This window comes from Sphaeramia orbicularis, chromosome 20 (assembly GCF_902148855.1).
Source record: "Sphaeramia orbicularis chromosome 20, fSphaOr1.1, whole genome shotgun sequence".
NCBI lineage: Eukaryota > Metazoa > Chordata > Actinopteri > Kurtiformes > Apogonidae > Sphaeramia > Sphaeramia orbicularis.
This window is the reverse complement of record NC_043976.1, coordinates 33,994,193-34,006,291: the sequence shown is the minus strand read 5'-3', so window position 1 is coordinate 34,006,291 and position 12,099 is coordinate 33,994,193. Positions and strand designations below refer to the sequence as shown.

General features: G+C 36.1%; 1 protein-coding gene across 1 annotated transcript; it reads right to left on the bottom strand.

Moving 5' to 3' along the window:
• Nucleotides 1–2,720: 2,720 nt before the first annotated feature.
• On the bottom strand, nucleotides 2,721–11,432 carry LOC115411748 (toll-like receptor 13). The gene is made up of 4 exons (XM_030123973.1): nucleotides 11,376–11,432; nucleotides 8,274–10,876; nucleotides 5,367–5,484; nucleotides 2,721–3,384 (listed from the first exon to the last, which is right to left on the bottom strand). Exons 2-4 carry the CDS (start codon nucleotides 10,771–10,773, stop codon nucleotides 3,144–3,146), a joined length of 2,859 nt encoding a protein of 952 aa, XP_029979833.1. The 5' UTR covers nucleotides 10,774–10,876; nucleotides 11,376–11,432; the 3' UTR covers nucleotides 2,721–3,143.
• Nucleotides 11,433–12,099: the final 667 nt, after the last annotated feature.

Genomic DNA, 12,099 nt, shown 5'->3' with positions numbered 1-12,099 from the left:
AGACCTAATCCGAAAAGACAGTACCAGGATTCATCAGGATCAGATTGTGAAAGAGTGGTTCGGGAAGCATGAGACATCATTTTCCCACTTGGATTAGTCACTGCAGAGTCCAGACCTGTACCCCACTGAGGATCTTCAGGATGTGATTGAAAAGACTTCGCTCATCGGTCTGACCCACCATCATCAAAACAAGAGCTTGGTGAGAAATGAATCAAATCAAATTTTATTTATACAGCGCCAAATCATAACAAAAGTTATCTCATGACACTTTACATGTCGAGTTGGTCGAAACCAGACTCTAAGCCAGTTTACAGAAACCCAACAGAATCTTCCAGGAGCAAACACTTGTGACTGGTGACAGTGGAAGGAAAAACTTCCCTTTAACAGCAGAAACTTGGAGCAGACCCAGACTCCTGGAGGATGGACATCTGCCTTGACCAGTTGGGGTTAAAGGGAGAGGGTAAAGGAGGAGAAAAGAGAGAGCAACAGAGATGGAGAGAGACTGGGGGAGAGGGGGAGAAGGGGGGAAGTCGGAGGAGACACATGGATGCAGTTGATGCACAGATAACTGAACTAGAACTGACAAAAGTAGATCAGCTGGTGTTAGTATAATTACTAGAAACCAGAACAAAGGTCCATGACTGTTAATACTATGACTACAAATACAAGTACTAACAGTGGATATACTATTATTACAACAGTTAGTACAAATAATAGAAACCTCTACCATCTATGGAACTATATAATAAACATTATCATGACTATATGGATAAGTGAGTGATGACAATGAAGGCAGGAGAGAGGCAGGACCACAGCAGCAGGTCCAGAGAATGCAACTATGAGTGGAAATAAATGCTGTGACATTGTATGATTTTTTTGACATCATGTCATGAAGAATATGTGTTGGAATCAAAGCTTAACCCTTTATAGGACATAGAAATACTGTGAAAATCAAAATTTCAACCTTAGTGTGTTATTGGAGGACATAACAAGGCTTTATTACTTTTGTGAAAATTTTACAGCAATTTTATTATGTAGAAAATCAAGGGTAATGAAGTTACCATATTTAGTTCCTTGAAGTGGATATACAAAAAAATACAAGAAAAACACATGTATGGTGAAAAGAACGTCACTTTTAGAACATTACAACACCATAAGTGCTGATCCAGACCCCTGTACACATCCACATTATCCCTTTGAACATCATTCCTTACATTAGTACCATTACTTCATAGTACCTAACAAAGCAGGTACACTCACTGTTCATGCAGAAGTGGACCTTACAGACCCTGCAGACCACATTGGACCTGAGATCATTGTTGTCAAAAATAGTCACTTGCCCAATAAAGGGTTAAATGTGGTCCAATGTTGAGGGTTTTACTTTTTTATAATAAATGAACATTTTGTCAAAACATTTGCACAATCAACACTGTCAATTTGGCATATGTAGGTGTCCTACAACAAAGACAACACAATAGAATAGAAAGTACTAGTATGTGCCATAGAAAAACAGTATATTATCTGGATAATAGCAAACAATGCAATGAAACTGTACAGAAACGCAACAAGACTGGCTTTATGACTTTACATAAGAGCTTAAAGCAGTGTTTTTCAACCTTGGGGTCGGGACCCCACGTGGGGTCACCTGGAATTCAAATGGGGTCACCTGAAATTTCTTGTAATTGATTAAAAAAAAAAAAAACAATAATAAAAAATATATGGTGAGTTGACAGAAACAATCCTAATTCATAAAAGGCATGACAAACTGTGAAGCTGAAACTGAAGCACTGTGGTTCTGTTTATCTGTCAAATGTTCATTATGGTCGGTTTAAGATGATGCAGCTCTTTCATCATTCATAGTTTGAGTTATTGCTTTTTTGGTATTAATTGTCAGCCTTGTAAATCCAAGCTGGACTGACTGTACATATCCTGACCAAAGAAAATAAAATTCTCACTTTGTGCAGCAATCTCAGCCTGGCTTTTCTGCCTCCGTCCATAATAATATACATTATATAGACTAAATGTCATCTAAAATTAACATTTATTTGAAACATAGTATACCAAACTATGGTATGATCAAAACCCAATTAATTTTAGCAAAAACAAATGTCTCAGTTTTGAATGTCTGGGGTCTCCAGAAATGTGTGATGTTAAAATGGGGTCTAAAAAGGTTGGAAACCACTGGCTTAAAGCAACAAACATGACATCATTGTTACAGTGAGAAACATTCTAACCTTGTATCCTTATCACATATTTTTGCCAGATGTCCACCCATTAAATTATCATATTGCAAACAAAGGGTTCCTTCATGAAGATTGTATCATATTTAATGCTAATCTGTTTCAGCTTGTTCTATTCCACAGAAGATACTAAGTATTTACTTGGAATACATTTACAGTGGTTGGACAAAATAATGGAAACACCTTCACCTCAAGATGATAATGCCCCAATCCATGCAGCTAGAACTGTTAAAGAATGGCATGAGGAACATTCTCATGAAGTTGAGCATCTTGTATGGCCGGCACAGTCCCCAGACCTCAACATTATTGAGCATTTATGGTCAGTTTTAGAGATTCAAGTAAGACGTCGATTTCCACCGCCATCGTCTCTAAGAGTTGGAGGGTATTCTAACTGAAGAATGGCTTAAAATTCCTTTGGAAACAATTCACAAGTTGTATGAATCAATACCTCAGAGAATTGAGGCTGTAATTGCTGCAAAAGGCGGACCTACACCATATTAAATTATATTTTGTTGATTTTTTTTAAGGTGTTTCCATTATTTTGTCCAACCCCTGTAGTCCTGTGTGACTTCATCAAGTGAAACTGTCCTACATGTTGACATGAACTCAAGACAATGAATTTTTGTTTTTGTATATTTTTGTTGTCATGGTTATTAAACGAAACTTCAAATGCTTGAGTTTTGCAAGATGGAAAGTTACTTAGTCATAACTTGGTCTACGAGTCGAAGAGGGTGAAGGAAATGATGCATTTCATTAAACTGTTTCGACGACAGTGCAAAAAAAGCAAGTCCAAACACACACAGAGAACTAGAGTACCTGGTACCTGCAACATGATTACTCTACCTGAGACTAATGATTTACACTATCTCCATACATTCTAGAAAGGATGGGATTTCCCTCCCATCATGGCCTGTCAACCAGCGCCAGTTGGAGTCTTTCATCAGCGGGACCTTCTCCGGTCATCAGAGCCTGCCGTAGTTTCTCCCAGAACACCTCGGTGTGTTCGCCAGCTCGAGGCCAGCTCAGGTACGTCTGCTTCTTCAGCAGCTTCCTCATGCGGTAGTAAGGAGACAGCAGGTAGGTGGGGATCTCCTCCAGGAACACCAGGATCAGCACATCCTTCTGCTCATCGAACAGACGGAAGCTGGAGGAAGGAGAGGGGATGTTATAACGCAAGAGTTCTATGATGTCACATCTTCATTAATAAGTTTTTTTTTTATACATTTATCATACATTTACCACTTTAAAACATGTCCAAGTCAAAGTGTTTTATGTTTAGCAGTATGCAAAAAAAAAAAGAAGGAAAACCAGCAACCTCACACTAAATTAGTGACCGATAATTCCCCAATAAAGTTCCCACTTGCCAACAGTTCATATCCTTCCATTGGATAATTACTGCACAGAGAGAGAGAGAGAGAGAGAGAGAGAGAGAGAGAGAGAGAGAGAGAGAGAGAGAGAGAGAGAGAGAGAGAGAGAGAGAGAGAGAGAGAGAGAGAGAGAGAGAGAGAGAGAGAGAGAGAGAGAGGTCGCGGCTGCTTGTCTTTCAGAGAGAGGAAGCTCATTGTCGGCTTACATTAAAAAAAATAAATAAATAAAAATTGCAACGTTATTTAAACATAAATTCGGCCCTCCATTCCTTTTTAAGAAATTGGTCAGTGACCTTATTGTACCAAGTAAACAAGAAAGCTAAATTATGTTAAATTGAAACAAGGAATCACAATGAGTGTTTTATTTACAGTGCAAGAAATGAACAAGTAATTTCGTAGTGGTTTCTCTCTCAATTTCACAGCAGAATGCGTGACGGTATTAAACTGAACTCTGTCAAGCAAAGGAGTACCTCTCAAAATAGCTGTCAATCAAACAGGATTCAGCCTTTCAACTGATCCTCCAATCAGCACGTGGAAGCCTGGCGTCCAGCACATTTGTAGTCATTGAAATGTCAACACAGCCGTACATATTTGACCACTTAATTTTCCTAATTTTAGGGGAAGCCGAGCTTCCCTTGCAGTCTATGAGAAATTGCCATAGATAGATAGATAGATACTTTATGAATCCCAAATGTAATTCAAATAATATGTTTCAGCTGCAATATGTTTGTTACTGTAGATCCATTTTTCTAATAACAATGGATCACCACCTTTTCTGGATGCTGCTTCTGTACCAAATCTTCACCTGTTTTAACTCTATAATGCCAAACGTATCATATTTGATACATGAGTTTTAAAGCCCACTATATGATCGGTGTGATATGTTTTTTTCTTGAAAAATGGAATGTATGTAATTAGATACATGCAATACACAGATAATCCACCAGGGGGAGGAATTCGTTCACCAGAGGCCTTTCCAGTGACATTACAAGATTGTTATTAATAAGGAAGGAGGCAGAACTTTGACAATTTTGAAAAGGAATTAGACATGTTTGTGTTATATTATGTTTTTGTTTGTTCAAAATAATCATATTTGAGCATTGAGGCCTGATGTATCAAATGTGATACAATATTGTTATTCATACATGGAAATTGATATTTGGAAAAAAAAAAAAAAATGGGGGGGTTGTTCAGAAGGACCAGTAAAGGCTCCAGTTTCAAAGAACTGGAATTTTCTGTGAATAATTTAATGGTTCAGGCTTTACAGGGTTAAGTCCTACTCTTATTCAATTATTTAAATTCATTTCTCGCTGTAATCTGTAACTTTTTCTGTAATATTAATTAATATTGACTTGCAACGTTTCAAAATATGATTCATTGTTGTTTACTATGAAATGCATGGTAAAGTACAATTTAATAGTAGTTGGGGTTTTTTAGCAACTTTTTCTGATTTGACATTGTAGTAATTTGCTTCAGTATATGCACTGAAACTGTTTCATCTTTAAGCGTACAATGTGACTGTGAAGTGAAATTTGCAGTGATCAGACCTGTTATCATGTTTATTAGCAAACTGTTGTGGATGAGATAGTCAGAGATAGAATGCAAGAACTAAAAGTGCATTATGCATGGTGTATAAAAACAGTATCTTCTCATTTCTGTATTTAATATGTGATTGAAACACAGTCTTCTAACCCTAAAGCCAAGCATAAACCGAGTGACCTGGTGGATGTTCATAGGTTAACATCTGCTGATACATTACCTGGCCACCTGCATCTCCCTGGAGCACCATTCGCTGTTCAGGTATCTCCGGCTGATCACACAGATAGTCTTCTTGCTTCCGTAAATGGCATCTGTGATATTTTCTATGATGGGTCTACCTGAGGAAGATGAAAAAAAGGGTTAGAAATGAAACTGTGCTCCTCATGTTGATGTTGTATTGTATTGACGCAGTACAAAAAGGTCTATGGTGACACATAGTGAAGCAGAAGAGGAAGTGCAAGTACAGTATAGAATGGGTTTTATTTATAATATTTCACTTGAATCTGAGGTGAAATGCAGATAAAAGACACCTTATACCAAAACTAATTTATATTTTTTTTCTTAATTCACAACAACAAGGGCTCATGAACAAAATGAATACAATACATGGACATATTTATCATTTTTCCACCAATAAAGTGCATATTTATAACTTTTACTGTGGTTATCACATCTTCAACATCCTTATTAATAAACCAAATTTAGATGTTTCAACAACTTGTTGAAAGATTGTATTTTACATCTACTGAAATTAGGAATTTAAAGCCATGCCTATTTACAAGACATGAAAAACAGCACCCTCTAGTGATTGAATGATTACCTTTAATCCTCAAAAATGAACATAGCCACTTTCATTATTATTATGTAATATTATATTTACATGTAAAATCTTGTCTGATCTTGTTTTTAGTGATTATTAATGCAACTTTTGACTTCTCAAACCTATTTATCTTATTTGAAGTTAAAATAAGCTGCTGTACTGACATGTTTAAGCCAAAAAATTTTATTTTATTTTATTTTATTTTATTTGACAGGGACAGATCACTTTAATCAACATTGCCATAAATGTGCCAGAATTAGTCAAAAAGCCAATTTTCTGCATAAGCAATAAAAAAACCCCAATACTGATGTTCATAAAAATATAATTTAAAATCCCCTGTCATATTGCGTACTACTGATACGTGTACTATTTAAAACACAAACACACATAATATGTATATAAAATATACCAAATGAAGTTCAACTCTTTAATACATGGCTCAAAAGAGACCTGGGTGAGTTTTTATTGTCTACTTCTTTGCGATAAATTATAAATTATAAAATTATAAAATATCATTCAACATTTCGGGCATTTATTAGTTAATTTGTATCTAATTATGTCAAATCTTAATTTTTTTCTTTCACATTTCTTGAATAACACTCTTTTTTCTTTAGTCATTTGAGCTACTTTTCTGTATTTTTTGAAACAGTTTATTTCAGTATTTAATATTTCTGTCCACTACCACCAGCAAACATTATTTTTATTTTTTACTTTGTTATAATGTTGATAAAGGTGCTTATAACATAACATTTTTAAACATAGATTTAAAAAAAAAAAAAAAAAAAAAAAAAGATGTTTACTAAAGTATGTATGTATGTGGTTGGACAAATTAGTAATACATTCAGTATATTTATCCCTGTATTACACATAATGTGCAGATATTACTGATAACTGATAACACATATGCTGAACTGTGCAATCAGCCATGCATGAAATCTTATAGCAAACAAATGCATGTTATTTTTTACACATGCAATAAATAAGGTTTGCAGGGCATGTGTATAAAAAGAGTTCATGGAGTGTTTTTGTGGTGAAACATTCAGTCAATTGAAAGTAAAATTGAAGGAAGTCTAATCTGGGTTTATTTGTATTTTACACGAGTTTAGACTGAGCTTTCACTTTTGAGATTATATTTGTTGTTCCTCTTTATCCCTCAGAGACCAAGAACAGTTTTTATAGCACATAACTGATACCAGTCCATTCAGGTTTTTTTCTAAGTTTCATTATCAGTCAACAAGTTTCATCTGGTTCATTTAAAGTCACTACTTTGCATTTTCTGAGAACGGATGAATGTACAAGATACTAAGAAAAATATGCTATAAATTGCAGTGTTTTACTGTGTAACTCTGAGACAACTTTTGGGAAATTTGCTTTCCTTTTATAGAAAGTTGAATGCAAGTATTTTAGATTTCCAAATTACTTTCTGCCTACATCTAATCTTTCCTGAGGAAGTTACAGCCATCTTTTGACTGAAGTTAAGACATTATGATGAATCAAAGCTGCACCATGTTAGGACTTAAACACATTGACTTTTTAAAGCATATAGGTGGGATTAGTTGTTGTTTGACTTTATTGAACATATTAACTCTTTTAAACCTAGAATTATTTTTGTGGTGACTTTTAGATGAATTGTTCTCAACATTTAATCTTCCTTAAGTGATTTATTGTCATTTATTAACTTATTCTCTGCCTTTTTCAGTGAAAGTCAGGCATTTTCCCATATTTAATTTACAGATTATGTAGATGTTCATAAATACTCAAAGCAAATTCAAATTTTTTTTTTTTTAATATTAGAATACAAAAGAAAAAGTGACTTTCTCAGCAAAATATATCATTAACTGAACATAAAAAGAAGCATCTATATCCACTGTCATCTGTTAAACTACATTTGTTTTCCTGGTGAATAAATGTTGCAGAATATGATGGTGTTTCCATGTTCACTACGGAGCCTGTGGACATCCAAATGGGTCATATCTGATACTTCTGAAAAGCTGAAAAACTGAATTTTACCTTGATTATTGAATGTATTGATAGGATTAGTGGTTCTGAAGTTATTCAACATTTTAGCTCAGTAGATGGTTTTGGTTGTCAGCTGCTGTTTAGGTCTCTGAGGGTTAAAGATCACTTTAACCCAGACACTGGTCTAAGTCTTCTTCCACGCCACGCTAAGGAGTAAATAATTAAACTGACTTTAGCTCCACTGCATAAAATTCCCAACACAAACTTTACCACCAAAGCTAAAGAATACACCAAGCAGAGTTTTAATAGCAGGTCTCAAAGGTTTTTTTTTTTTTGCTTCTTTTTTACCTGGTTGGAAATCTCGATGGTGCAGACACAACCTCCAGCCTTGCTCTCCTTCCAGTTTTGGTAGAAGCTCTCTGCAGACCCATGGCTCATCGAGGGTGTTGTAGGAAACAAAGGCATCATACTGATTAGGAACCTGCTTGTTCCTTTTCTTTGTGTCAAAGAGCCAAGCCGAGAAGATGTAGTATGCGTAGGTAAGTTGCCCTTTCAGGAAATGGTAGGTGAAGGATGTTACCAAAGTCAGGATGATCAGACACGTGGTGCATGTGAAGCAAATGAAGCCAGTGTCCACTGAGCAAGACTGGATGTCAAGTTCAAGGAGTTTCATACCTTGAAGGTCTTCAGGATAGTTGCACAAGAAGTCATAGGCATTAAAAACCTGTGTCTGGTTATTGTCTTGCACCCACTTAAGGAACCAGCTGTTGTCGCAGTCACAGGTAAAACTATTCCATTCAAGATCCAAATATACAAGACTTGGTAGAGACCTAATTACATCTTCACTGATAACTGAGAACTGATTCTTTCTCATTTGTAAGAACTCTACCTTGGAAAGATTGGCCCGTTTGAGGAACCCCAAAGACCAAAGTCTTATGTTGGATATGTAGAGACCTGTAAGGTTTGGAATGGGAGCAAACAAATCCGATGAGAGATAACTGATGTCATTTGCGCTAACGTCCAGTCTTTCCAGCCGAGGTGTATGACTCAAGAGGTCTTTGGGAAGCGATATAAGTTGCATGTTCCTAATGTCCAAATCCAGTAGATTTGTCAAACCTTGCAGGAGGTTGGATGGTAGATAACCCTTGCACCTTTTGTGCTGTGAGGTTAAAGCCAAAGTATTTAAATGAGACAGCTGAGAAAATGGTGGCGAAGCCAAAGGTGAACTGTTTTTGAACTGGATGTGATTGTTGCTCAAATCCAGTCTTCTTAAATTCTTCAAAAGATTGAAGCTATTGTTGGCTAATGTTTCTGCAGTAATAGCATTAGTTTGTAGAATAATAACTGTAAGGTTTGTCAGTCCATTAAAACACTCCTTTTCAAGGGTTTTTATGTGATTAATCTGTAATGACAAGTTCTGAAGGGACCACATGCCACTAAATTCCCCATTTTTAATGGCAGTCAGTGCATTGCTGTGTAAATACAGTGTTTTAAGATTGGGCAATGTGTTTTCAAAAGCCTTATTGAATTTGGAGATTTTATTGCTCTGTAACTTTAGAATTTCCAATCTCGTCAAATCTCTGAAAACACAGTCTTTTAGAGCAGAGATTTCGTTCTGATGAAGGTAGAGCTTTCGTAGGTTTGTCAGATTGGCAAAATCATCACATTTAAGCGTGTCGATTTTGTTAGAGCTGAGATCCAACTCCAAAAGCCTCGGTAGGTTCCTGGTGGCTGTCGGAACAGACAAAAGTTTGTTGGTGCTCAGGCTTACGATCCTTAGACGTGGGAGTGATGTGAAAGAGTTGTCATCAATGGATTCTATGTCATTTTTATTCAGATCTATCTCTGCTATGTTAACGCACAGCTGAAATAAATCTGATCTGACAACACGGAGCTTGTTTAGTTGGAGCTGTAGTTTGGACAATGTCGGGATGGTGCAGGAAATTCTGATTAGTGCCGGCACATGTGGTATTTGATTCATCCTCAGAGTGTTCAGTGACGAGTTGAAGCTCTGTAGCAATTTTGTTATGATGTCAAGAGGAGCGTGCTTAAGCCCACTAATGTCAAGAGTAGAGACTTGACCCACCATTGTCTTATTACGTACATCCCATATCAATTTATGCTTTGTCTTCTGTAGATTGGCAAGGGTTAAAGATTTGAGATTTGGAAAAACATTTGCAGTGATCCGAAAGACTACAATAGGATTTTGAGAAATATCAAGCGATTTCAGTTCAATCGAGCGGTTTGCTAGCACGTAAGAGTAAAAAGTGGCAAGTTGATTTTTTTGTATATTCAGCTGTTGTAGATGTGGCATGTGCTGTATGACTTCATAAACTTTTGCAATGGGGTGCAGATAGTTGTCAGATATGTCCAACCTCTTCAGGCTTGACAAAGATTTGAAGGTGGTGGGCGTCACAATTTTGATGCGATTCGCCTTAATCCTCAGCTCTGTGAGGTTGCCCAAACCATGAAAAACGTCATCTCCCAGTTTATGAAGTCTATTTGCAGTCAGGACCAACGTCTTCAGGGAAATCAGATTGGAAAAAGTGCCTTTACCTATCTCTGAAATCTTGTTCTGTTGCAGGTTCAACTCTGTCAAAACAGGAAAGTCTCGGAAATCCGACGCTTGTAGTTTTGAAATTTTGTTCCTCTTCAAGTCGATACCTTTCACCGTTCGAGGGATATCATGAGGAACTGCTGTGAGCTCACTTTCAGAACATATGGCAACACCTCTGCTGATTCGGCATCCCTTTAGGGAAAATCCAGCGACTGGAAGGGCAACAAAAATCACATGCAGCGAGCAAATGAAAATGATCAAGTTGAAGTGTTTTCTTCGTCCGGTTAGCATTGTTTTATCCCTGTTTGCTCACAGTGCCCACTTCTAGGAAACAACCAGTCAAAAGACCAAAGTAGATTCCAAGTGATGACAAAAAAAAATGCAGAATCAAATCCTAAGAATCCAATAAAAGAGACAAATAAATTCCATCAACTGCAGTGTACAAACCTGAAATTTGCACTACTACTTAATTATAAAGTTTGATAATACACTCAAAAAAATTATTCTTGGCTCTAATAAACATGAAGTAATATTTTAAAGTAAAATGTAACTGAAATATATGAAATTTAAAGTTTATCTATCCGAAAAAGTCAAACATAATGTGAATATGCTTAGTATAAAGTGAATCTAAACAAATAAAGTAAACTTTATTAACTAGATCACACTGAGCGTCACAGTCAAACACAGTTTATGTAAAAGTTTGCATTAACTAAAGCAAATCGGACTGAAGGTATTTAATTTATTTATATTGACTTAATATGATAGAGAAAACATTGTGTTAAATGCAACTCTTTACATTAAACTTATGTAATAAAATTACATGGAAAATTTACATGTAATTGAAATACATAAAGTCAACATTTTGGCTTAATTATTTTTTTGAGTGTACTTACAATGTCACACCAGCGATGACTGGACTCAGGAGGTCTATGTGTGTTAGTATCCTCTGCTTAGACTCAGTTTGACAGAACTATCTCCACACTCTGAGGATTCAGATGAGGAAATGAAAATGGGTGGGTTTACCAGTTCTCATATTCAAACCTCCAGACATCAAAAGAATAAAAAGAAACTACTTGACTTCCACAACATTGTGGGACACTTTAGCTGATTAGATCCCCAGAAACACTTAATTCCCTTTTATGTGATTTTTTTTTTTCATGCCAATCCAACATGTACTTCCTTTTTTAGCCAACTTATTGGGGCTGTTGTTAAATTGACTTCCTCTTTAATGACAGTACAACATTCAGAAACTTCCTCTTTTTTGACTGTAGATGCAATAAAGAGGCAGTGACATGTATTTATTTAATGGTGACTGAACTGTACCGGTATCTACGTTTGTTTGTTTGGTCAAACTTTGAGCTTTTATCGCAGTTTAATGACCAGTAAGCTCATTGCTTGATGAGATGGAGCATTATACTGTAGTATTCCCATCATATTTTTTTTTGTATTATCAATTACAGGCATTCATGTACATTTTCTCTACAATCCATTAGATCTACTGTATTGACTTGGCTGTTCTTCACCTGCTTCATTTTGTCATCCTTCTCCTCTGCCTCAATTCCAGTCCAGTTATTTACAGTAAAGTGTGTTTCTACACCAGTTTTCATCCAGCAGCAA

Coding starts and splice junctions, on each gene's coding strand:
- LOC115411748 (XM_030123973.1), bottom strand. CDS start 10,773: ATGCTAACCGGACGAAGAAAACACTTCAACTTGATCATTTTCATTTGC. Junction 5,485..8,273: donor CCATCGAGATTTCCAACCAG/GTAAAAAAGAAG, acceptor CATCTTCCTCAG/GTAGACCCATCATAGAAAAT. Junction 3,385..5,366: donor AGGGAGATGCAGGTGGCCAG/GTAATGTATCAG, acceptor TCCTTCCTCCAG/CTTCCGTCTGTTCGATGAGC.